At 46.7% G+C, this 26,315-nt stretch overlaps 2 protein-coding genes across 3 annotated transcripts in view; both read right to left on the reverse strand.

Moving 5' to 3' along the window:
- Positions 1-2,338: 2,338 nt before the first annotated feature.
- Positions 2,339-7,304, reverse strand: LOC122544178 (C-reactive protein-like). The gene is made up of 3 exons (XM_043683213.2): positions 7,256-7,304; positions 5,596-5,671; positions 2,339-3,380 (listed from the first exon to the last, which is right to left on the reverse strand). The coding sequence occupies exons 2-3, from the start codon at positions 5,657-5,659 to the stop codon at positions 2,767-2,769; spliced, it is 678 nt and encodes a 225-aa protein (XP_043539148.1). The 5' UTR covers positions 5,660-5,671; positions 7,256-7,304; the 3' UTR covers positions 2,339-2,766.
- A 5,919-nt stretch (positions 7,305-13,223) lies between these two features.
- Positions 13,224-26,315, reverse strand: part of LOC122544177 (C-reactive protein-like) — a 30,376-nt gene continuing 17,284 nt past the window's right edge. For both annotated transcript variants that reach the window (XM_087981034.1, XM_043683212.2), the window contains 2 exons: positions 18,220-18,289; positions 13,224-14,221 (listed from right to left, as the gene is read on the reverse strand). In XM_087981034.1, coding sequence (XP_087837160.1) covers positions 13,416-14,221; positions 18,220-18,277 — 864 coding nt within the window. In that variant the 5' untranslated portion in view covers positions 18,278-18,289 and the 3' untranslated portion in view covers positions 13,224-13,415. The remainder of the gene's footprint in view (positions 14,222-18,219; positions 18,290-26,315) is intronic.

The following is a 26,315-nucleotide window of genomic DNA, read 5'->3' on the forward strand; positions in this document are numbered from 1 at the left end:
ACGTTTTCAGGCTAGTGGATAGATCAATTGCTAAGCAATGGCTGACATTTTAGGATATCCGCATATTCCTATCATAAACAAAAATTCTAAGGGTAGGACCCATTAGGAAAGCATCAAACTTAAGGAAAAAAACATATTATTCTGCTAAGATGATCGCTAGGTCAGTTGACTGGAATATAAAGAACAACAGATAGTGACTGGAAGGTTAATCAGAGAAAGTAATTACAGAACAAGACAGAGCTAGCTACAAAGATTATTTTTTAAAAAAAGGATAGATCTTGATGTTATATGGAAGCCTGTACCTTAATTTCCATAAAGCATTTGCTAAGAAGCCACGGGAAACAAGTTATTGTGCAAAGTCAGAGTTCATTTTGAAAGAAGCAATTTATTCACATGGAGAGGGGATTGTTATGCGAGCAGAAATCAAAGTATTCTAAGTTGAAAGACATTCAATGCTTTCATTTCCTCTGTTCGCCCTCTAAGAATTCTTCAATGTGATTGGCTTTTTACTTAGAACACAGAACATTGAACATTACAGCGCAGTACAGGCCCTTCGGCCCTCGATGTTGCGCCGACCTGTGGAACCAATCTGAAGCCCATCTAACCTACACCATTCCATTTTCGTCCATTTGTCTATCCAATGACCATTTAAAAGCCCTTAAAGTTGGCGAGTCTACGACTGTTGCAGATAGTAGACTACTTGTTTGATAACATCATTGATGCTCGACGCGGTAAATGCATTTGAACTGAGAACAGCATGAAACGCACTTTGACAGTGATGAGAACAAAACTTTAGCAATTGTTAGAGATTTGTATGCAGCATTATGAACAGTGTCATCCCTGCACCACGATACTCAAAACAGTGGCTTCTCGGAGATTTTGTAGGTATCAAGGAGGGTGCTTTAAAAATATTTAATATTAATTTGGAATATATTTGACTGGCTTAATATTGGACGTTTCAGAAGGCGTGTTTGACAAAGCAAAGGAGACGCGTTGTGATGCAAAAGTGATGAAGTTGTACAGAATACAAAGCGCGCGACTGGAATCTCTGACTCTACATTACTCTCAAGGTATGTTCACATGATGCATTGTCAGTATAATAAGCAATTTATTGCATCTGAACATAGGTAGTCAGAGAGATAACCTGCCTTCAACCATTCTCTGTATTTCTCTGAATAGTTCCTCATCAATATCTGAATTCAAAATCCACTGGGGGGGGGGGGGGGGGGGGGGGGGGGACTTACCATCGAAATGGAGGCTTAATAAAGGAGAATTCCATATTTTAACTATTGTTAACAAAAACAAATCTTACTTTAACCTGTCATAACTGATCCATGGAGTCATCCAGTCGCAAAAGCTTTAGTGGAAAGACTCTTCAACTACAGTTATAAAAAATCTGAATCATGTTTTATTTCACATTGAACTGCTTGTTCGCTGAGGCATTGTTAATTTGCACTTCTAAAAGTATGGCAATAGTTTCCATGATTTGAAGGTTTTATGTCGGTGTGTGTGTGTGTGTGTGTTACATGTGAAGAGAATGGTTATGCAAGTATATTCATACTTCTTAAATATTTGAATAATGATTCTTGCCTCTTTGCTCTTATTTAAATTTATTTGTAACCAACTCGCTCTATGTGTCTTTATTCAAGAACCTGTCTGGTTTGCCTGATATATATGTAGTCATAGAGTCATAGAGATATACAGCATGGAAACAGACCCTTCAGTCCAACCCATCCATGCCGACCAGATATTCGAACCCAATCTAGTCCCACCTGCCAGTACCCGGCCAATGTCCCTCCAAACCCTTCCTATTCATATCCCCATTCCAAAGTTCTAAAGCAATGCAACAGCATATGCAACAGTAATTGCTGCTCCTGGAATTCGAGGAAATCACCTCCAACACCTCAAAAAAGAAGCAGCTGTTACAGCCAGAAATTTTTCCGTCCTCCATCTTGGATTACCCAGAATCGAACCCCTAGATCCCTCCCTATGTATATAACTGCACCAGCCCACCTATAGATACTGTTCACACACCTACAGCCTCAATCTACAATTCCTTATACATTTCAAGAAAGCCTCCAGACCTGCTCCAGCCTTCGGACATAGTCCAGTACCCACTGACTTCCCAATTCCTGGTAGCTGCCCAAGAAATAACCTCCCCAATCAATCTGCTCAGCGATGTTGTAACAGGCGTCTAGAGGAGATAAGGTTTGAAACTAGGTCTCCTGGTCTGAGAGTAGCAACATTGCCACTGAAAAGTGTACACAGGTACGTGCATGTGATTAATAGACAGAGAGAGAAAACGTTCAGAATAAAATCAAAGAAGCCTCTTTTGTATTGCAAGTTTATCAATTTAATGGCAAGAATAACTGTTTATTTTGTGTATTTGCTCAATGCTTGATTCGCACATAGTCATGAAAGCACAGAGGGATATATAGGGATTAATTATTTGCAATTACATGAAGGCACATTCATAATTCAGGATAGATTTTGACTCAGGGGGCTCTCTCAGCAGTCTAACCTCTGACACGCGTCCATGATTATTTGCAACTGTTGCGCACATCCATAAGCTACAGATTAGTTCATGCATGTTATTGTGGTGCATTCGTTTCTGTATCTACCCATGTTTCACTGTGCTGGCGTGGGTTGTGTTAAGGAGGATGTGTTGGGGTGTATTTGTGTTTCTGCACTTGTGCCTGATTACAGGAGTGCCCGGAGGAGAGACAGCATGGTGAGTGCCTCAATCAAGTCCCAATGTGTTTTTTTTTAGAAGCAACAATCATGATTATCCTCCACATTCACATTCCCCCTGCTCTCGTATAGCACTGTGTCCCAGTTGATGATGTTACCCCCAGCGCTGTGACACCCTTGACTGAGCGCCTTGATGTCGTTTGCTGACAGGACATGGTCCCACAGGTGGACATCTGTCAGCTCTCCCACCAAACTCTGCTTGCTCTCAAACTTGCCCTCCACCAAGTCCTGTTCCTGACCCAGGATGAACGTACCACCGCCTCGGACTACCCCATCTTTTTTCCCGACTTTCCGAAAACTCCGGACTCCATTGATCCAGAAAGTGATGGATCCGTTTGAGGAGTCCCAACTCACGCAGATGTGCCTCAGCAGAGCGTCGTTCACCGGGAGGGCGAAATGGAATGAGTCGCTGCCAAAGTACAGGGACAGCTTTGCGCCCTCTTGCCAGAGCAGCAACTCATTGTCCGTAGCATTTGTGGCATAGGACAACAGGCTGTAGCCTCGCTTCTCCTCTGAGGCAACCCTCAGGCAGAGGGTGAACGCCGAGAGCTGGGAGAATTCATTGGGCAGCAGCTTGACGTAAATACTGTCGGTTTGAGTCGAGAAAACTAGCGATTTGCCCAATAAACCTGTAAACAAAGGAAAATTCAGCGTTGAGCCTTTGGAAAGGAACATCTGTGAGATGCAAAGGGAAAGGGAGAGGCGGAAATGGGGAAAGGACGGATCTTCCAGCCTCCTACTCTTCACGCACTCACACACCTTCAAACAAGCACTGTCGTGCGGTCGCACACCCTCAGCTACAAGGAGAGGCTGAATAGGCTGGGCTGTTTTCCCTGGAGCGTTGGAGGCTGAGGGACGCCCTTAAACAGGCGGCACGGTGGCACAGTGGTTAGCACTGCTGACTCACAGCGCCAGACACCCGCGTTCAATTCCCGCCTCAGGCGACTCTCTGTGTGGAATTTGCACATTCTCCCCGTGTCTGCGTGGGTTTCCTCCGGGTGCTCCGGTTTCCTCCCACAGTCCAAAGATGTGCAGGTTAGGTGAATTGGCAAGGCTAAATTGCCCGTAGTGTTAGGTGAAGGGGGTAAATGTAGGGGAATGGGTCTGGGTGGGTTGCGCTTCGGCGGGTCGGTGTGGACTTGTTGGGCCGAAGGGCCTGTTTCCACACTGTGGGGAATCTAATCTAATCTAAGATTGTTTTTTCTCTCTCTCTCTCGACCAAATACTCATGGTATTCTCTGTCAAACACACACACACACTTTCTCTACCTCATAGACACCGTTACGTTTATAAACAGATTTACACACAGTCACACAAAAAACCCACTTATTAGCACAGGCTCTCCAAAGAAGCACAGTTTCTCATTCATATGCGTACACGCATGCATGTCACAGAAACGCATTGACTTCTGTACACACAAGCACGCGCAAAGAAACAGGAATTCATACACGAAAACACAGAAAAGCACCCACGCAAATGTTGTTGGGCAGCACGGTAGCTCAGTGGTTAGCAGCGCTCCTCACAATACCAGGGGCCCGGGTTCGATTCCAGCCTCGGGGCAACTATCTGTGTGGAGTTTGCACATTCTCCCCGTGTCTACGTGGGTTTCCTCCGGGTGTTCCGGTTTTCTGCCACAGTCCAGATTACTTACAGCGTGGCCCAACAAGTCCACGCCGAAGCGCAACCCACCCAGACCCATTCCCTTACATTTACCCCTTCACTTAACACTACGGGCAATTTAGCATGGCCAATTCACCTGACCTGCACATCTTTGGACTGTGGGAGGAAACCGGAGCACCCAGAGGAAACTCACACAGACACGGGGAGAATGTGCAAACCCCACACAGTCAGTCGCCTGAGGTGGGAATTGAACCCGGGTCTCTGGCGCTGTGAGGCAGCAGTGCAAACCATGCGCAGGTTAGGGTGGATTGGCCATGCTAAATTGTCCCATTGTGTTCAGGGATGTGTAGACTAAGTGCATTAGTCAGGGGTAATGTAGAGTAATAGGTTTAGGGGATGGGTCTGGGTGGGATGCTCTTTGGAGGTCGGTGTGGACATGTTGGGTCCAATGGCCTGCTTTCACACTGTAGGAATTCTAATTGAAAATATCATTTCCATAAACTGACAAAATCAGTGATACTCATTCACATGGATGAACAGAGAGACCTGCACACACATACACACAAACACGCATTAAGACCCGTTCGCATCGGCACACAGAAAAGCATGCAGACACTGAAGACAGAACAGACATCCTATGCTTGTTTGCTTTCCAGCAGAGGAGACTGAAGGCAGAACTGATTGAAGTGTACAATGATCTAAGTGATATAGTCAGTGAGAAATCTTTCACCTTAGCAGAGGGATTAGTAACCAACTGGAACAGCTTTAAGATAAAGAACGGAAATTTCAAGGGGACATTTAAGTTAATTGCATGCAGAGGGTTGCGTGTATCTGGAACGTAAGGCCTTAAGGATTACAAAGGTTGGGACACTCAAGACATTTGAGAAGTATTTAATAAGCACTAGAAATTCATTACCATAAAAAAGCTGTGGGTCAAGTGCTGGTAAATAGAAATAGAACAGGTAAGTGCTTGAAGACTGGCATGTGCACGATGGACTGAAAGGCCTCTGTCCCTGCTGTGAGAAAAAAAAACTGACCGAATGTCTACGCCTCCATGGCTCTTTCATGTACAGACACACAAACACACTCTGACGTAGAGCTGGGTTTCCTTTTGCGATCTGCTACCTCCCTGCTCTGCGTGGCTGCTCATTCTCGGCATTAGAAAATACATTTTGGAATGAGGATTGCAACCCCGCAGCCTGTTTGCTATCAAAGCAAGCATACCTCCATGGACCAGTCCAGGTAGAATAATGCAGCTGACAAGCCCAAGGAGAAAGAGATTCTTCATCGTGCGAACAGTCTGTAAATGGTAATGATCAGAGAGTTACGTCCCTAGGTTTGATGCTGCTTAGTACAATCGGATCTGCGGTCCAACACTGACATGGAAAACTCAACACCCAGGAGACAAAGTGATATCCCCAATAACTCTTTCCGAGGTTTGGCAGTGCACAGGTTTGGTCCACTGGCAAACATTCCTACATCGGTGTAGACGGGCTATTGTTTAAAATCGCATTGAATTGGTCTTCCATGCAGACATTGAAGTTGTCTCTCCTCTGCTATATTTCAGCATTGCTGCACTGTCAGAGGGTCAGTGCTGAGGGAGTGCTGCACTGTCAGAGGGTCAGTGCTGAGGGAGTGCTGCACTGTCACCGAATCAGTGCTGAGGGAGTGCTGCACTGTCGGAGGGTCAGTGCTGAGGGAGTGCTGCACTGTCAGAGGGTCAATGCTGAGGGAGTGCTGCACTGTCGGAGGGTCAGTGCTGAGGGAGTGCTGCACTGTCGGAGGGTCAGTGCTGAGGGAGTGCTGCACTGTCGGAGGGTCAGTGCTGAGGGAGTGCTGCACTGTCAGAGGGTCAGTGCTGCACTGTCGGAGGGTCAGTGCTGAGGGAGTGCTGCACTGTCGGAGGGTCAGTGCTGAGGGAGTGTTGCACTGTCGGAGGGTCAGTGCTGAGGGAGTTCTGTACTACTGGAGGATCTGTACTGAGGGAGTACTGCACTATCTAAGGGTTAGTAGTGAGAGAGGTGCTGGAAAAACGCCGCAGGTCAGGCAGCATCCGAGGAGCGGGGAAATCGACGTTTCGGGCAAAAGCCCTTCATCAGGAGCAGCCCTTCCCTGCTCCTCTGATGCTGCCTGACCTGCTGCGTTTTTCCAGCACCACGTTAATCTCGACTCTGATTTCCAGCATCTGATTTACCACCGTGAGAGAGTGTGGTACTGTCGGAGAGACAACACTGAGGTACCACTGCAATCTGCTACAATCTGCACCGAGGGAGTGATGCAATGTCAGAAGGTCAGTGCTGAGGGTATGCTACACTTTCTGTCTGCGAGTTCCGAGTGTGTGCCAATCTGCTTGGCGGGTCAATGCCGAAGTTGTGCTTCACTCTCGGAAGGCCAGCAGTGAGTGAGGGCCGCATGGCCCAACAGCCAGTACTAAGGGTGCCCTGAGCTGTGTGAATGTCAGTACTCTAAGAGTTGCCCAGATGAATTGAAAGAATGCGATACATCTGTGCCTCTAACGCTCTCTGTCTCTTTCTCCTCACTGTCCATCATTTGCTCTCTCTCTCTCTCTGTTTCAATTTGACTCCGTGTCTCTTCCTTTAGGCATGCCTTTCTCTCTGTCTCCTTCCTTTTCTCAGTGTCTGTTTCTCCCCGTCTTTCTTCCTCCACCTCTTGCCGTCTCTCTCAATTTCTCTCTCTCTCGCTATCTCTCCATCTCTCTCTGCTTTTACCTTCCTCTCTGTCTGTCCCTATGATGTGCACCCCTTCTGATTTTGTCCCCTCTGCCCCCACTCATTGACCATTTATTTGCATGCCTATTCCCACTGTCCTTACTCTTTCTCTCTTTGTCTCTTTCAGTTTCCGTACATCTGTGACTGGTACTTACTGGTTTGGATTGCACTGTGGGATCGGTGTTCTCTCACCCGACATGTAGGAGTCTGTGCAGCTTTGTGCTGTACGAATGAGCAATTTAAGGAGCTTGCACAGGAGGAAGGAGATTATTGAGCAATAGAATTACTGCCATTGAACTCCTTATTTAAACAATTCAGGAGCTGACTGAACATTAGATGTCAATGCTCCTCATAAATTTATTTTGATTTGCAAGCATTTAAGTCTTATGTGCAGCTTCAATGCACACATTCAGACGCATATATATCAACAACATGGATGTGAAATACAGAAAATCAGAAACTCAGATTACAGACAATCATTCAGAAATGGATGGACACACGCGTGCGTGTACATACAAACACGCACACACACACAAAACACACGATACAGACATACACACATGAATACACCCTTACACTTTCTATCTGTCTATCTTAGACTTAATACACATGGCTGCAGTGCATTCAATTTAAATTTAAGGTTCATTCCGTGCCCCATCCCCAGCCTCAGCCCAGCTTAAAGAACTAATCCCCATAACCTTCCTTATCTCTATGACTTCCCCAAGCCTGACAATATTCATTACAGCAATGAGCTCATCCCATCTTTACAACCTTCCTGAACACACACAACTTCTGCAGGTCCTGAAACCCTCTCCATTTTTGTAAGCATCTCAACTGCAGAATCAATTTGTTTTTGTTGCTTTGCAAAATAAGGCCCAACAATCTCACATATCTCTGTAACTTTCGCTTACCCCTTCAAACCTTCCTACCTCTACAACCTTTGACAGCTCTAAACCCATCTCTATCCCTGTAACTTCCTCCAGCCCCACACCCCTCGCTAATTCTGAAAACACCGCCAGTCTCTCCATTTCTCTCTCTGTCACCTTCTCCCGTTCCTACAACCCTCCATCACTCTGCAATTTCAGCCAGCTTCTACAATCCTCGCTGACTTTCTAAAGTCCTCTAAATCCTGAAATGCAGCATATCAATGCAACCTCTTCCAGGCTCACCCCTGACTTGATGCAGAGGGACAGTATCAAAGCTCTCTAACTGAACAATGACTATCCTGATCAGGTCTTAGTTCACTGCATATCTCACAAAAAGGTGGAATTCCATCAGTATTGGTTCAATAGTGTGTTCTGTGGTGGCTAGTTTATTGATTTCACAGTGTCTCAGTACAAATATCGAAAGGTACATCTTCAGTCTTGGAGTCATGAGTCTCTCTCTTGTGCTGAAGATTCAATGGTGTGACCTACTGTCCCATACTGACACCTATTATAATTAATTCACTTGGCAGTTCAGCAGAGCTGGTACATTTTCTGATCAACTTGTTGAGAGGCGTTATTAGACACCTCTGGAACAGATGGGACTTGATCCTAGGTATCTTCGCTCAGAGGTAGGGACACTACCACTGCAACAAAATAACCTTTTGTTGGAACTTAAAATGGAATGCAACTAAGAGTGCTCTAGTATAACTAGATTTGTACTAGATCTGTTCTTGATATCGGCATTATCCATTGATTGAGGATGATTGTTATTATATTGAAGAGTCCACCGCCAATGTTTCATAAAATAGTGCCAGTACCAGGTCTTGAGTTCCAGTGGAGACCGGAAATGCCAGGCTTATTCTTCTTGCAGCATGGTGACAGCAAGAAGTTGCCGTGGGCAAATATATGATCAACCACATCATCGAGTCACACAGTCACAGAGTTGTACAACACGGAAACAGACTGTTCAGTCCAATTTACCCTACATCGACCGAGTTTCCCAAACTAACCAAGTCCCACTTGTCTGCATTTGGCCCATATCCCTCTAAACCTCTCCAAATGCTTTTTAAATATTGTAACTGTACGTGCATCCATAATTTCCTCTGGCAGCTCATTACAAACATGGACAACCCTCTGTGTGTAAAAGTCCCTTTTGTATCTTTTCCCCTCTCACCATAAACATATGCCCTCTGGTTTTAGACTTCCTTACCCTGTGAAAAGTCCTTTATTATTCGTCTTATCTATATCCGTTATGATTTTATATGCCTTAACCTCCTACCCTCCAGTGAAAAATGTCCTAGACTCTCCTGATAACTCAAACTCTCCAGTCCTGATGGTATCCTGGTACATCGTTTCTGTAGCCTCGCCAATTTAATAATATCCTTCCTGTAGCTGTCTATAAATGATGGGTGAGGATGCAGACTAATTATCAAAATAGATAGCCGCGAGTATAGATTTTCCTTTCAGGCAGTGGTCTGCCATAATCTCGAAATGACAGCCTGAATAGTTTAAACAAATCAGTTGGGAACTTAAGTGGAAATTGAATGAAGATATTGAGGGAAATATATCCAGGGTAAGGAGAAATAGCAGGGGAATGGGATTAACTAAATAGTCTGAAGACCTGAAACAGAGATGGTGGTTGGGAAAGGGTCTTTACGTGTTGCTTCCATTGCGATTTTCCAATTCAAGGCTATACCTGACTGTAAGTTTTTCTTCAAAATGTACTTGAGCAGGTGGAAGCTAAAGTTGCAGTAGTGCCAGAGGCTGGCTCGCTCATTGCAGAGAGATCAGTGGCTGTGGTTTAACCAGAGGGTCTCAGGAAAGTGGGAGAGTTGAGCAGGATTTCAGGTTGTCCAATGAATTGAAACCAGGCTGTTAGTTCCACTCTGCATTGCAAACTGGCCATCCAACCAACGGAGCTAAATGTTGTGCAGGTGCCAAACCACTTGATGCAAGTTTCACAATCGTTTTTACATATTAAGTCGGGGTATTATTTTGTGCATTCCTTTACATAAGATCATAAATACAGGAGCAAACGGAGGCAATTCAAGCCCTCGAGCCTGCTCTGCTATTTCCTGCAATTAGGGCTAATCTCACCTCGGCCTCAGCTCCATTTTCCTCTCTGTTCTCCATAAGTCTTCAACCCATTATTAATTATAGTTTGTCAATCTCCACATTAAAATTACTTAATGTCTCACTGCATTCTAGTTTCTAACATTTGCAGATTCACAATCAATTGAGAAAATAACTTATTTTCATCTTTCTTGAAACCACCTAGTCCTTATCCTAAAACTGTGACGTCTCACTCTAAGTTGCCCTGCTGGTTGAAACGTACGGTTTGCGTCTGCTTTCTCAATCTCTCACCTTTTTTTATACTTTAGAATGTTACGTTGCAATTTATTCTACATTTCAGTTCGCTTCTTTGTGATTACACTCTCTTTCTGTTCACTCCTGCCAAACGCATTTTATAAAATGAACTTTAAAATGGATTGCACTTCTTTAAGTTCACAATGAACTAATGAGTAATATGGGAAGAACATTTTAAAAGCTGCATGTCTTTTTTTTAAAGAAAACATTGTTATTGTTTCTCAGGACAGTGGTATCACATGGATGTACGTTATCTCCAGTATCCTCATTGCTTTAAATGGCAAACTTGCCACGTAGGGGTGGAACCTGTTAGACATTGCCCTTGGGAGGGTGATATACATTCTTTCTGGAAAAAAAAACCGCATTGCTCAATTAGGCCTTTGCAACATACATAATTCCATTTCGATTTTCTAGAACTGACAGAACTGCTGAGTGCAATGTCAGCAAATGAACCGGTGAGCTGTGAACTTTGCTGAAAAAGTGTCCTCTGGTGCCTTGCACCCGATAATAATTCGTGTAGTTTGAGGTTATTATTAATGTGTTGGGTATAGACCTTGTGATTATTTCTTTAATGCTGATTTTGGACTTCATCAGATATATCAAAATAAAGCAACAACAGCAAATGTTGGTTCAACAGAACGTGTTTGACATTTATGATAAATCATTTTCTCTAAATTCATAGTGTGCATACGGCCATGCACTCAGGACTTTTACCAATTATCTAGCAGGTCATTATTTTGTCCCAGTTTTACTGAAATCAAGTTGCACTATCTGCCATGGTGACATTTGAACTCAGGTACCCAGAAGATTATTACAGTCTTGTGGATTAATAATCTCTTGATAATGCCACTAGGTTAATGATTCCCACGCAAGTGCCTATCATTTTAGCCCAGGATATTGCTGGAATATGTGCCAGCAGGACCTGATGGCTCTTGATGTTAACACGTTTGCGTTCACTAAAGACCCTCAGAGAGAGTCATAGAGATGTACAGCATGGAAACAGACCCTTCACCCGTCCATGCCGACCAGATATCCCAACCCAATCTAGTCCCACTTGCCAGCACTCGGCCCGTATCCCTCCAAACCCTGACATCTTATCTGGTTTGGTTTACACGTGACTTGACTCATAGCAATGAGGTTTGAATTGGAAGTGACCCAACAAGACACCTTAGCTCAAGGGAAACCAGGGATTGACGAAATGCCGTCCATGCCTGCAGCTCAGGTAAATAATAAATGAAAATAAATAAATGGAGGAAAACCCAATGTTAAAAAAAGGCCCACCAGTCTCCCGTCCACTCATGGCCTGATGATGAGTTCAATAGATTGGGCGGCCTGACTCTAGTGTTTAGGATATTATTAGATCAGTGAGGGTTTAGAAAAGGTTGGCAGGATTGGAGAGTTAGTGTTATAAGGATGTCATGGTCGATGGTGGTCATTGCAGCCGCCATTGCTCCATTCCGAACTGAGTGAAATATTTCCTCAAGGAAACCATATTTACCGTGGGCATGCCCTCAAAACTGTCACTGTTTCCGCTGAGTCGTACGTCATTGCTAAAGAGCTAAAAACCCTAGAACATGCGGGTGTTTTTTTTAAGATAAGGATGCGTGTTTCTTTTCCCTGTCTGTTTGGCTCGGCATGCAGCCATCTGCGCATGCGTTATCTGTGCGCACGTCTTTCTGCGCAGTTCTATCGGGGTTCCTCATTTCCTGCTTCTGCTATAGGATGGGATGCATTCATTTGTGCAGGCAATGTTTCTCTCATCAAATCACTGAATTCTGCAGGTAGATGGAAGACCTGGAAAACTGGAGCTGGAGTGGGCCATTCAGTCCTTCCAGCCAACTCCGGAATTCAATATGATCATGGCAGACGATCCTACTCAGTATCTCTTCCTACTTTCTCCCCATACCTTCTGATCATTTGAGCCCCAAGAACAATATATAACTTCTTATTGAAAATTTCAAAGTGTTGCCCTCAAGTGCTTTCTGTAGCAGCTAATGTCACTGCAGGGCTACCTTGTATCTTTAAACTGTGACCCCTTGTTCTGGAATCACTGACCATCGGGAGCACCCTCCCTGCTGTTACCCTGCCCAGTTTGTCAAAATGTTGTCGGCTTCTGTGTTCCTCCCCCGCTTTCATTCTTCAAAACTCCAGTGGATGTAGTCCTAATTATCCAATAGCATACTACGCAGTATGCCATGCCACTCCCCTTTCCTCACCTCTGTCGTTGCATTATCCTGCGTTGCATCTCTGCCCCCATGTTACTCAAATGTGCCACTGCACTATCATTTGCACCATCTTTCCTCCTCATTCGCCCATACAGACATAAATGTTACAACGTACTGTGTCTGATATCTCACGTTATACCTTTCATAAAATTCATCATGTCTCAAGTTCTGCTGTCCCTGCCCCTCATGACTAAATTCATAGAGTTGAGCTGTCCCACGACTCCCTGAAGCCATACTGAGTTCCCCTATTCATATAAACTCCTCCAACTATACAACGTCTCAATTCCTTCCTCATCCCTCATTCCTAGCTAGCCTGCAAACCTCCCACGTAACAGTCCTATCTCTGTGAACCTCTCTGGCCCCTACAATCCTCCCTATCTCTGTAACCTCATTTCTCCCGTGCAACCCTCATTCTCTCTGCAACCCTCTTCAGCCAGGATCGTCTTCCTCATATCAGCTGTACTGCGTGTGTGTGTGTGAATCTGAGAGAAAGTGACAGAGAATGTGATAGGTCAGGAAGGCATTCAAACACAGGTGGATTTAGATGAAAAGGGTAGCAACATTTGACAGACATTTTTGTAATATAAACACAGAGACAATTCGAATTTCTGGATGCTATTTTATTATTTTGATCAGATAGCAAGCGCTACATTTTAAACTTTGTGCATTTGGGTGATATTATGCAAATCTTCCCTAATCTTATCAAATAGATTTCAAGACCAGGTATTAAACATCCGACAAAGGATCATTCACAATCCAGTGCCCAGCCAACTTGAAAGCAGGTACTCTTTCAAGTCCTAATTTTGTTTGTGAAGTGCACATTGGTTCTCATGTGATTTGTATATGGTGTGTGTATGGGTGTGTTTGTGTGTATGCATATACGGGGGTGTGGCTGAGTCTGACATTATGTGTGCACATGAAAATGTGTGAGAGTTAGATTCTGTGTGAATGCATTTTCCTGTCATTGTCAACTCATCACAGGCAGCTTGGTGCTTGCAGTCTTTATTGCCCTGGATGTTGATTATTCCCCTGCTCTCGTATTCCACTGTGGCCCAATTGATGATGTTACCCCCTGCGCGGTGGCATCCTCGATTTAACACCTTGATGTCTGTTGGGGACAGGACATGGTCCCACAGGTTAACATCTGTCAACTCTCCTACAAAACTCTGCTGTCTGTCAAACCCACCCCCTTCCTGGTCCTGCTCCTGCCCCAGGATAACAATGCCCCCTCCACCCACCATGCCACCCTGATGGCCAACTTTGCGAAGGCTCCGGACTCCATTGATCCAGAAGGTGATGAGTCCAGTCAGGGAGTCCCAGGTCACGCAGATGTGTCTCAGTTGGGCGTCCAGCTCTGGGAGGTCAAAATCGAGCAAGTCAGTGTCAAGGCGGAGGGAGAGCTTTGTGTTCTCGTTGTGCCAGAGCAGTAACTCGTTGTCCTTAGTCGCTGTGGCATAGGAGAACAAGCTGTAACCTCGCTTCGCCTCTGAGGCGGCCCTCAGGCAGAGGGTGAATGCAGAGAGCTGGGGAAATTCGGCGGGAAGCAGCTTCACGTAAGAATTGTCGGTTTGAGTCTGGAAGACCAGCGACTTGCCTGAGAAACCTTTAAAATAAAACAATGAGTTCACATCAGTGCCATTTCGGAATGGAGTGGCAGTGTTATAGAAACAGGAGTGGAAATTTCTCACAATAGCGCAAATCATTCAAGGTGCTGTTCATAGATGACTAAGGTATACTGACTCCACTAAAATTGCCTGAGAACTACAACCCATCCATCAGGGAAATCTGACACTCAACACTCTCATAAATAGTCTCCAACTCCAAGCAGCAACCAGAGAAATCGGACAATTCGGATTTCCCTATCTGCGTCATTACCTATGGGGAACTGTTAGGCATATTATCATCATATCATAAGATCATAATATTTAGGAGCAGAATTAGACCATTCGGCCCACCATGCAATCACAGCTCAACTCCATTCTCCTGCTTCAACCCCATAGACGTTGGACGCCTTACCAATCAAGAACTGATGCATCTCTCACTATCTTAAATAAACACAGTGGGCTCCCCAAACGCACCGCCTTCTGGCTGAGGAAATTCCTCCTTACCACAGTTCTTACCTGTTGTCCTTTTACACTGGTCCCAGTCTCTCGAACAAGTGTACACATATTTTACCGAGACTTTTCAGTGTTCTGTATATTTCTGTCAGATCTCACCTCTAAACTCCATTGAATACAGACTCAGAATCCTCAACTTCTCCGCATTTCACAAGCCCTTTGTCTTGGGGACCATTTCTGTAAACCTCCTCTTCACCCTGTTCAAGGCCAGCCCATTCTTCCTTAGACAGGATCCCAAAATTGTGAACAATATTTCTAATGCAGTCTGAGCAGAGCCTTTTGCAGCCTCAACACTACATCTCTGCTCTTTCAGTCCAGTCTTGTTGAAATGAATGCCATACAGAACATAATCAATGCTTCCTATCAAAGTGCATAAACTCACACTTTCTATCTGTCACTCTTAGTTAGAATCATAGAGTCATAGAGATGTACAACACGGAATCAGACCCTTCAGTCCAACCTGTCCATGCCGACCAGATATCGCAACCCAATGTAGTCCCACCTGCCAGCACCCAGCCCATATCCCTCCAAACCCTTCCTATTCATGTACTCATCCAGATGCCTTTTCAATTGTACCAGCCTCCACCATTTCCTTTGGCAGCTAATTCCATACATGTACCACCCGTTGCATGAAAACATTGCCCCTCAGGTCTTTTTTATATCTTTCCCCGGTCACCTTAAACTTATGCCCTCTAGTTCTGGACTCCCCCACCCCAGGGAAGAGTATTTGTCTATTTATCCTATCCATGCTTCTCATGATTTTATAAACCTCTACCAGGTCACCCCTCAACCTCCAACGCTCCAGAGAAAACAGCCCCAGACTATTCAATCTCTCCCAATAGCTCAAATTCTCCAACCCTGGCAACATTCTTGCAAATCTTTTCTGAACCCTTTCAAGTTTCACAACATCTTTCCAATAGGAAGAAGACCTGAATTGCACACAGTATTCCAAAAGTGGCCTAATCAATGTATTGTAAGCTGCAACATGACCTTCCAACTCCTGTAGTCTAGACTCTGACCAATGAAGGAAAGCATACCACTCACCTTCTTCACTATCCTATTTACCGGTGACTCCACTTTCAAGGAGCCATGAACCTGCACTCCAAGATCTCCTTATTTAGCAACACATTGCAGGACCTTTCCATTAAGTGTAAAAGTCCTGCTAAGATTTGCTTTCCCAAAATGCAGCATCTCACATTTCTCCAAACTCTATCTGCCACTTCTCAACCCATTGTCCCATCTGATCAAGATCTCATTGTAGTCTGTGGTAACCTTCTTCGCTGTCCACTACACCTCCAATTCTGGTGTCTTCTGCAACCTTACTAACTATACCTGAAGTCTGAGTGCAGCATCTCCACTTCCTCAACACAACTGGTCCCTCCATCTATCTTTGTGCAATCTGTAGATAGCAACAATACCCTCAATTCCTTTGTTCAGCTTGCTAATGTACAACGTGAGCTGTTGTGGTCCCAACACAGACTCCTGCGGAACTAGTCCTTGGATGCCATCTTGAAAAAGATCTGTTAATCCCTACTCCCTGCCTTCTGCCTGTCAGCCACTATTCTGTTTAGAGATTGTGCCCGAAACGTTGATTTTCCTGCTCCTCAGATGCTGTGCTTTTCAAGCAAAACTCTAATCTTAACTACTCTGTTTATGACAGTACCTAGCCCCTGACAGCGTGGACTCTTATTTAGCAACCTCTATGTACTGCATCTTGTCAAAGGCTTTCTGGAAATCCAAATAGTTTATGTTCACTGAATTTCCTTCGTCTAACTTGCTTGTTACTCCTGAAAGAATTCTACCAGATTTGTCAGACATGATGTCCCCTTGACGAAGCTGTTTTAACAAGTATTCTGTAATCTCATCCTTAATCATTGACTGTAAAATATTGCCAATAACAAGGTCAGGCTAACCGGCCTATATCTTCCTGTTTTCTGCCTTTGTCTCTTTTTAAAACCGGGGTGTTACATTTGCCATTTCCAGCTCCTCTGCGACCCTCTCTGTCACCAGTGATTCCTGAAAGATCACAACCATAGTCTCCATAACTTTCTCAGCTCTCTCCATCAGAACTGTGGGCTTTACTTCAGTGGGTCTGGGAGATTCTATCCACCTTCATACCTTACAGCTTCCTCCAAAGTGTATTTTGTATGGAGGGGAATCCAATATTATCCATGACTATCCATTACACTCACCTCTGCCCCCTAACTTCCGGTCATTCCAGTATGCTGCTCATGACTTCCACGATGTCTAACTCCTGAGTAACTCCACCTGGAAGTTGGCATGGCCCAGATCTCCTGGGTTCCCTTTTATCAGTGGTCACAAACCTGTTCCCCATGATCTTTTTTCAATATCTCTGCTGGTACATTCAGTGGCACGTTTTGGAGTGTAGCAACTTAATTAAGTGAATCGCTCTGAAGGAAATGTTGGTGCTCACCATCTGCTTGCTCCCGTCAAATCCTGCAAATTCTGCAGCCACCCTGATGCACCGGACCTCCCTTCTGATCTAACCCATTTACCTCCTTGCCTACCTACATCTATATTCCCACCCTCCATATATTTCATCTGCAGTCATACTTACATAGTCGTCCACACATAAGTAACCTTAACAGGCATGCAGCAAACTCATAGAGATAACAACATAGAATACAGAAGAAGGCTGCATAGGCTGGGACATTTTTCACTGGAGTGTAAGAGCTTGAGATGCTGCCTTATCGTGGTGTATAAAATTGTGAAAGGTATTAATATAGAGTTAATGTTAGAGTTCTTGTCCCGAAATGGGAGATGACTAGGGGCCACATTTTTAATATGAGAAGGTGGAGATTTTAAACAGATATGAGGTGAAAATTTTCTATACAGAGAGTAGTTCTCATGTGCAATGAACTTCCTGAGGAAGTGAGATGTGGATACATGTGCAATGTTTAAAAGATATTTGGACAAGTAAATGAACGGGAATGATTGGGCTAGAAGAAGGCATGCGAGACCAAATCAGTTTGGGATTATGTTTGGAATGGACTGAAAGGTCTGTTTCCATTCTGTATGACACTATGGCATTGGCCATTCGTCCTTTCAATATGATAATGGCTATCATCCAATTGAAAACCTTATTTCTGATTGCTCGCCCCATTAAATTTCATCATGTGCCATGGATGGGATTTGAACGAAATCGCCAGAGAATTAAAATTGGGCGTTGGATTACCAGTGTAGTGATGATGCCACTCTGCCGCATTTCCCAAACTTGCTTCTTTATAACTGAAGCTCACAGAGGTATTTGCTGTGCCACGTGCGCGGTTTTACATATAGACACACAAACATACAGTTACAGACACACACACATACACACACAAAGAGATGGAATTAACTGTATTCAGTTTCATGTTAGAATTTAGGAGCTATGTCTTCTGCACAGCTGCTCACTCCTATTGGGAAATAAAGCTTGCTATGGGGATGACGAACTGTAGCCTGTGATACACCAGAACTGACATACCTCCACTGACAGATCCCAGCACGAAAAGGCAAGAAGCAAGGAGAATGAAGGTCTTCATCGTGTTTCAAGTCTGCGAATGTTAATGAACAGGAAGTCGGTTACCTTGGTCTGCAGCTGTTGTGGAAACTCAGAATTCACACGTTAAACTGAACACACAAAAGACACAACATTGCTCTGAGAAACAACCCAAATATGTTAGCATACCAGCTCTGTCTCAGTTGCCAACTCAGAGTCCAAACATTGCGGGTTCAAGACTCACTCCGCAGCCTGAAAGCAAGCTTCAAAACAATGATTTGTGGGAATTGAGGGATATTGAGGGAAAACTGAAATGTCAGTTGTATGTTGCAATGCCAAATGGGTTGCAATGAAGGAGTGCTGCACAGTCAGAGGCACAGTTCTACGTTAGTCGTGCAATATCAGTACTTAAGGACATGTAGTGAAGCTGTGTCGCGCTTTTGGGAGGTCTGTAATGAGGAAGTGATGCATATTGTTGGAGAATCAATAGCGAAGAAGCACTAAACTATCGAATGGTCAAGATGAATGGAACACTGAACCGTCAGAAGGTATATAATGAGGGAGTATGACAATATCAGAGATAGTATTGGGTGAGGGTTTGCTGTCCAAGGGTCACTACTAGGGAGCTCCATATTGTCAGAGAAATGTACCTAGACCTGGATTTAAGTCTTGTCATTTGCTGCCTAAGAGCAATATATATCTACTTCCACCACATCGCCTTTCGTATTTCACGACACTTTGGAAGGGGAATAAGTGGTGAGTAATATATTTGACTGACGAACGGGCACCCATATTTCATGAGTAACTTTCTTATGGAAAATAAACTGCAGCCGTGCACTGAAGCAGGGATTTGCAATTGGTAGTGAACTCTGTGCTACCTACATTTGGCTACTCTGACGAATGCTTATTGACTTTCACCTTGAAATTTGATCTCAGCTTGTCTTTCTCTCTTTACTCTCCATGTTAGCTTTTATCTCTGATTTTCTCTTTTTGTCACTTAATCTTTATCTGCAGATCTCAGTCAATTCCTCGTTCTGTCCATCTCCCCCTATCGTTCCCACTTTGGGATTCCTCTTTCTCAAGGCTATGTACGACAGATCAAAACAGAAGCACAAGGGGCAACAAATTCTTCGATTTTTAAATACAAACAGTAAAAGAAGCCAGACTCCATTACAGAGCTGAAATGCCATGCGAATTTTGCAATTTGGACATATCGATTGCTACAAGTCCTGTAGGAAATGTGTTGTTCTTGTCACTGCTAAATTAGAGTTTCAGAGAGTCATCAGGAGCCTTTAGGGTAAAGACTAAATTCTTTGGACGAATCAATTTGCTGCAGTCAGGTGGGAGCAGGTTAACCAGAAGTATCCACAGATGTAATATACAAAACATCTATTACTTTTTTTGGGAGTGAAACAATGAATAAAACACCCAGAAAATTTAAATAAAAAATCTATGTGCAACTATGTTCAAGTATTAAATTGAAAATGACCATCACTCTACAGACTATATCCTGTCATCAATTGTTAAAATGAACAAAACTGTGAAAGGCAATCAGTCCCATCAGTGAGGCCTAGGCTATTGTTTTCAGTATTTGTCTTTTCCCTATCGTAATGTTTTCTCCATCATTTCCTGTCAAACCATCTGTCTTATTCTTAAGTGAGTCTGTCTGTATTTGGGATTGAAGTTTACCATTGAGGGTAGACAACAGTTCTTTATTCTTCATTACAGTTTGCAAATTAAGAAATGCGTTTGCAATAAATAGATACTGTGTCCTGTTAATAACAAAATCTGGTGCAAATTTGAGTAATCCTGAGCCACAGTCATTTCGGAAAGCTGATGGTTTAATTGATGGCACAGTGACTCAGTGATTAGCCCTGCTGCCTCACGGCGCCAGGGGCCCAGGTTCGATTCCAGCCTCAGGGTGACTGTCTGTATGGAGTTGGTACATTCTCCCCGTGTCTGCGTAGGTTTGCTCCGGTTTCCTTCCACAGCCCAAAGATGTGCAGGTCAGGTGAATGGGCCAGGCTAAATTGCAAGGCAAAAGTGAGGATGGCAGATGCTGGAAACCAGAGTTTAGATCAGAGTGGTGCTGGAAAAGCAAAGCAGGTCAGGCAGCATCCGAGGAGCAGGAAAATCGACGTTTCGGGCAAAAGCCCTTCATCAGGAATGAGGCTGGGAGCCTCGGGGTGGAGAGAGAAAATATACAACTCCCAAAGTTTCCAGCCTCATTGCTGATGAAGGGCTCCCGCTCGAAACATTGATTCTCCTGCTCCTCAGATGCTGCCTTACCTGCTATGCTTTTCCAGTACCACTCTAATCTTGACTCTAAATTGCCCATAGTGTTCAGTGGGGTGTAGGTTTGATGCATTACTCAGGAGAAATGGAAAGTCATTGGGTAGGGGAACAGGTCTGGGATATTCATCGGAGGTCGGTGTGGACTTGTTGGGCCAAAATGGCCTGTTTCCACACTGGAGAGAAATAATTCTCAACATTTGTCATGAACTGTGGAAACTTTTGAGTTTCAGTATTGGTTTACTCTTCCCCATTACATAAGAATGGAAGATGGTCGTGGTTGTTGGCAATCAGCCGTCTTAAGTTCAGGTCTTATCCATAGGGACTCCTCTGGCCCATCATCCTCAGCTGCTTCATCAGCTCCTTTGCTTCCATCACAATGTCAGAATGGGTCAAGAGTATAAGAGTCTATGGGATCGAAAGCAAGGGGCACAGTTGGACATAAAGTTGGCTGTAGCAAAGACGACGATGATGGAAGAATTGTTTTATTGAGGGTCTTATAATGTAATCATTCTTGTTTGGCAAAATGATGGAAGCAGATTGACAGCACAGTGCATAAGGCTCCTGCATGCACAAGGGTCATCTGCTCAGTCCGCTGTCACTTTTGCTTTTTCCAATCTTTTCTCCCCAGTCTTTTTACCCAAGTCATACCTACTTACCTGATGTGAGATGTGGGTCAGTGGCAACAGAGGCCTCCGACGTCAATACCAGTCTTTCCAAAAAGCGGCCAGAGAGTAGTCAGCATGAGGCATCGAGACAGAGAGCAGGCAGACTGAGACAGTGAGACAGGGAGCAGGCAGACTGAGGCAGGCAGAGAGAGAGAGGACAGGCCGACTGAGGCAGGGAGAGAGGGAACAGGCAGACTGGGGCAGTGAGAGAGGAAACAGGCAGACTGAGGCAGTGAGACAGAGATCAGGCAGACTGAGGCAGGGAGAGAGGGAGCAGGCAGACAGAGGCAGTGAGAGAGGGAGCAGGCAGACTGAGGCAGTGAGAGAGAGAACAGGCAGACTGAGGCAGGGAGAGAGGCAGCAGGCAGACTGAGGCACGGAGAGAGGAAACTGGCAGACTGAGGCAGTGAGAGAGAGAACAGGCAGACGGAGACAGAGAGGGAGCAGGCAAAGTGAGACAGTGAGAGAGGGAGCAGGCAGACTGAGGCAGTGAGAGAGTGAACAGGCAGACTGGGACAGTGAGAGAGAAAACAGGCAGACGGAGGAAGGGAGACAGAGAACACACAGACTGAGGCAGTGAGACAGAGAACAGGCAGACTGAGACAGTGAGAGAGAGAACAGGCAGACTGAGGCAGGGAGAGAGGGACCAGGCAGACTGAGGATATAAGGGAGAGAACAGGCAGACTGAGGCAGTGAGAGAGGGAACAGGCAGACTGAGGCAGTGAGAGAGGGAGCAGGCAGAATGAGGCAGTGAGAGAGAGAACAGGCAGACTGGAGCAGTGAGAAAGGGAACAGGCAGACTGAGGCAGTGAGAGAGGAAACAGGCAGACTGAGGCAGAAAGGGAGAGAACTGGCAGACTGAGGCAGTGAGAGAGAGAACAGGCAGACTCAGGCAAGGATAGAGGAAGCAGGCAGACTGAGGCAGTGAGAGAGGAAACAGGCAGACTGAGGCAGTGAGACAGAGAACATACAGACTGAGAAAATGAGAGAGGGAGCAGGCAGACTGAGGCAGTGAGAGAGGGAGCAGACAGACTGAGGCAGTGAGAGAGAGAACAGGCAGACTGAGGCAGTGAGAGAGGGACCGGGCAGACTGAGGCAGTGAGACAGAGAACATGCAGACTGAGACAATGAGAGAGGGAGCAGGCAGATTGAGGCAGTGAGAGAGGAAACATGCAGACTGAGGCAGTGAGAGAGAGAACAGGCAGACTGAGGCAGGGAGAGAGGGAGCAGGCAGACTGAGGCAGTGAGAGAGGAAACAGACAGACTGAGGCAGTGAGAGAGAGAACAGGCAGACTGAGGCAGGGAGAGAGGGAGCAGGCCGACTGAGGCAGTGAGAGAGGGAACAGGTAGACTGAGGCAGTGAGAGAGGGAACAGGTAGACAGAGGCAGGGAGAGAGGGAACAGGCAGACTGAGGCAGTGAGAGAGGGAACAGGCAGACTGAGGCAGTGAGAGAGGGAACAGGTAGACTGAGGCATGGAGAGAGGAAACTGGCAGACTGAGGCAGTGAGAGAGAGAACAGGCAGACGGAGACAGAGAGGGAGCAGGCAAAGTGAGACAGTGAGAGAAGGAGCAGGCAGACTGAGGCAGTGAGAGAGGGAGCAGGCACACTGAGGCAGTCAGGGAGTGAACAGGCAGACTGAGGCAGGGAGAGAGGGAACAGGCAGACTGAGGCAGTGAGAGAGGGAACAGGTAGACTGAGGCAGTGAGAGAGGAAACTGGCAGACTGAGGCAGTGAGAGAGAGAACAGGCAGACGGAGACAGAGAGGGAGCAGGCAAAGTGAGACAGTGAGAGAAGGAGCAGGCAGACTGAGGCAGGCAGAGAGAGAGGACAGGCCGACTGAGGAAATGAGAGAGGGAGCAGGCCGAATGAGGCAGTGAGTGAGTGAACAGGCAGACTGGGACAGTGAGAGAGAAAACAGGCAGACGGAGGCAGGGAGACAGAGAACACACAGACTGAGGCAGTGAGACAGAGAACAGGCAGACTGAGACAGTGAAAGAGAGAACAGGCAGACTGAGGCAGGGAGAGAGGGACCAGGCAGACTGAGGCAGGGAGAGAGGGAACAGGCAGACTGAGGCAATAAGGGAGAGAACAGGTGGACTGAGGCAGTGAGAGAGGGAACAGGCAGACTGAGGCAGTGAGAAAGGGAACAGGCAGACTGAGGCAGTGAGAAAGGGAACAGGCAGACTGAGGCAGAAAGGGAGAGAACCAGCAGACTGAGGCAGTGAGAGAGAGAACAGGCAGACTAAGGCAAGGATAGAGGAAGCCGGCAGACTGAGGCAGTGAGAGAGGGAGCAGACAGACTGAGGCAGTGAGAGAGAGAACAGGCAGACTGAGGCAGGGAGAGAGGGAGCAGCCAGACTGAGGCAGTGAGAGAGGGAGCAGGCAGACTGACGCAGTGAGAGAGAGAACATGCAGACTGAGACTATGAGAGAGGGAGCAGGCAGACTGAGGCAGTGAGAGAGGAAACAGGCAGACTGAAGCAGTGAGAGAGAGAACAGGCAGACTGAGGCAGTGAGAGAGGGACCAGGCAGACTGGGGCAGTGAGAGAGGAAACAGGCAGACTGAGGCAGTGAGAGAAAGAACAGGCACACTGAGACAGTGAGAGAGGGAGCAGGCAGACTGAGGCAGTGAATGAGGGACCTGGCAGACTGGGGCAGGCAGAGAGAGGAAACTGGCAGACTGAGGCAGTGAGAGAAAGAAAAGGCAGACTGAGACACAGAGGGAACATGCAGACTGAGACAGTGAGAGAGAGATCAGGCAAACTGGGGCAGTGAGAGAGGAAACAGGCAGACTGAGGCAGTGAGAGAGGGAGCAGGCACACTGAGGCAGTCAGGGAGTGAACAGGCAGACTGAGGCAGGGAGAGAGGGAACAGGCAGACTGAGGCAGTGAGAGAGGGAACAGGTAGACTGAGGCACGGAGAGAGGAAACTGGCAGACTGAGGCAGTGAGAGAGAGAACAGGCAGACGGAGACAGAGAGGGAGCAGGCAAAGTGAGACAGTGAGAGAAGGAGCAGGCAGACTGAGGCAGTGAGAGAGGGAGCAGGCACACTGAGGCAGTCAGGGAGTGAACAGGCAGACTGAGGCAGGGAGAGAGGGAACAGGCAGACTGAGGCAGTGAGAGAGGGAACAGGTAGACTGAGGCAGTGAGAGAGGAAACTGGCAGACTGAGGCAGTGAGAGAGAGAACAGGCAGACGGAGACAGAGAGGGAGCAGGCAAAGTGAGACAGTGAGAGAAGGAGCAGGCAGACTGAGGCAGGCAGAGAGAGAGGACAGGCCGACTGAGGAAATGAGAGAGGGAGCAGGCCGAATGAGGCAGTGAGTGAGTGAACAGGCAGACTGGGACAGTGAGAGAGAAAACAGGCAGACGGAGGCAGGGAGACAGAGAACACACAGACTGAGGCAGTGAGACAGAGAACAGGCAGACTGAGACAGTGAAAGAGAGAACAGGCAGACTGAGGCAGGGAGAGAGGGACCAGGCAGACTGAGGCATTGAGAGAGGGAACAGGCAGACTGAGGCAATAAGGGAGAGAACAGGTGGACTGAGGCAGTGAGAGAGGGAACAGGCAGACTGAGGCAGTGAGAAAGGGAACAGGCAGACTGAGGCAGTGAGAGAGGAAACAGGCAGACTGAGGCAGAAAGGGAGAGAACCAGCAGACTGAGGCAGTGAGAGAGAGAACAGGCAGACTAAGGCAAGGATAGAGGAAGCAGGCAGACTGAGGCAGTGAGAGAGGGAGCAGACAGACTGAGGCAGTGAGAGAGAGAACAGGCAGACTGAGGCAGGGCGAGATGGAGCAGCCAGACTGAGGGAGTGAGAGAGGGAGCAAGCAGACTGACGCAGTGAGACAGAGAACATGCAGACTGAGACAATGAGAGAGGGAGCAGGCAGACTGAGGCAGTGAGAGAGGAAACAGGCAGACTGAGGCAGTGAGAGAGAGAACAGGCAGACTGAGGTAGGGAGAGAGGGAGCATGCAGACTGAGGCAGTGAGAGAGGGACCAGGCAGACTGGGGCAGTGAGAGAGGAAACAGGCAGACTGAGGCAGTGAGAGAGGAAACAGGCAGACTGAGGCAGTGAGAGAGGGAGCAGGCAGACTGAGGCAGGCAGAGAGAGAGGACAGGTCGACTGAGGAAATGAGAGAGGGAGCAGGCCGACTGAGGCAGTGAGAGAGAAAACAGGCAGACTGAGGCTGTGAGAGAGGAAACAGGCAGACTGAGGCAGTGAGAGAGAGAACCGGCAGACTGAGGCAGGGAGAGAGGGAGCAGGCAGACTGGGGCAGGCAGAGAGAGGAAACAGGCAGACTGAGGCAGTGAGAGAAAGAAAAGGCAGACTGAGACAGTGAGAGAGGGACCTGGCAGACTGGGGCAGTGAGAGAGGAAACAGGCAGACTGAGGCAGTGAGAGAGGGAGCAGGCGAACTGAGGCAGTCAGGGAGTGAACAGGCAGACTGAGGCAGGGAGAGAGGGAACAGGCAGACTGAGGCAGTGAGAGAGGGAACAGGCAGACTGAGGCGATAAGGGAGAGAACAGGTGGATTGAGGCAGTGAGAGAGGGAACAGGCAGACTGGGACAGTGAGAGAGGTAGCAGGCAGACTGAAGCAGCGAAAGAGGGAACAGGCTGACTGAGGCAGTGAGAGAGGGAGCGGACAGACTGAGGCAGTGAGAGAGGGAACAGGCAGACTGAGGCAGTGAGAGAGGAAACAGGCAGACTGAGGCAGAAAGGGAGAGAACCGTCAGACTGAGGCAGAAAGAGAGCGAACAGGCAGACTGAGGCAAGGATAGAGGGAGCAGGCAGACTGAGGCAGTGAGAGAGGAAACAGGCAGACTGAGGCAGTAAGACAGAGAACATGCAGACTGAGACAATGAGAGAGGGAGCAGGCAGACTGAGGCAGTGAGAGAGGGTGCGGACAGACTGAGGCAGTGAGAGAGAGAACAGGCAGACTGAGGCAGGGAGAGAGGGAGAAGGCAGACTGAGGCAGTGAGAGAGGGAACAGGCAGACTGAGGCAGTGAGAGAGGAAACAGGCAGACTGAGGCAGAAAGGGAGAGAACCGGCAGACTGAGGCAGAGAGAGAGCGAACAGGCAGACTGAGGCAAGGATAGAGGGAGCAGGCAGACTGAGGCAGT

Source organism: Chiloscyllium plagiosum, unplaced genomic scaffold, assembly GCF_037043375.1.
Source record: "Chiloscyllium plagiosum isolate Xiang-an unplaced genomic scaffold, Cpla_swu_hap1 HiC_scaffold_38, whole genome shotgun sequence".
Lineage (NCBI taxonomy): Eukaryota > Metazoa > Chordata > Chondrichthyes > Orectolobiformes > Hemiscylliidae > Chiloscyllium > Chiloscyllium plagiosum.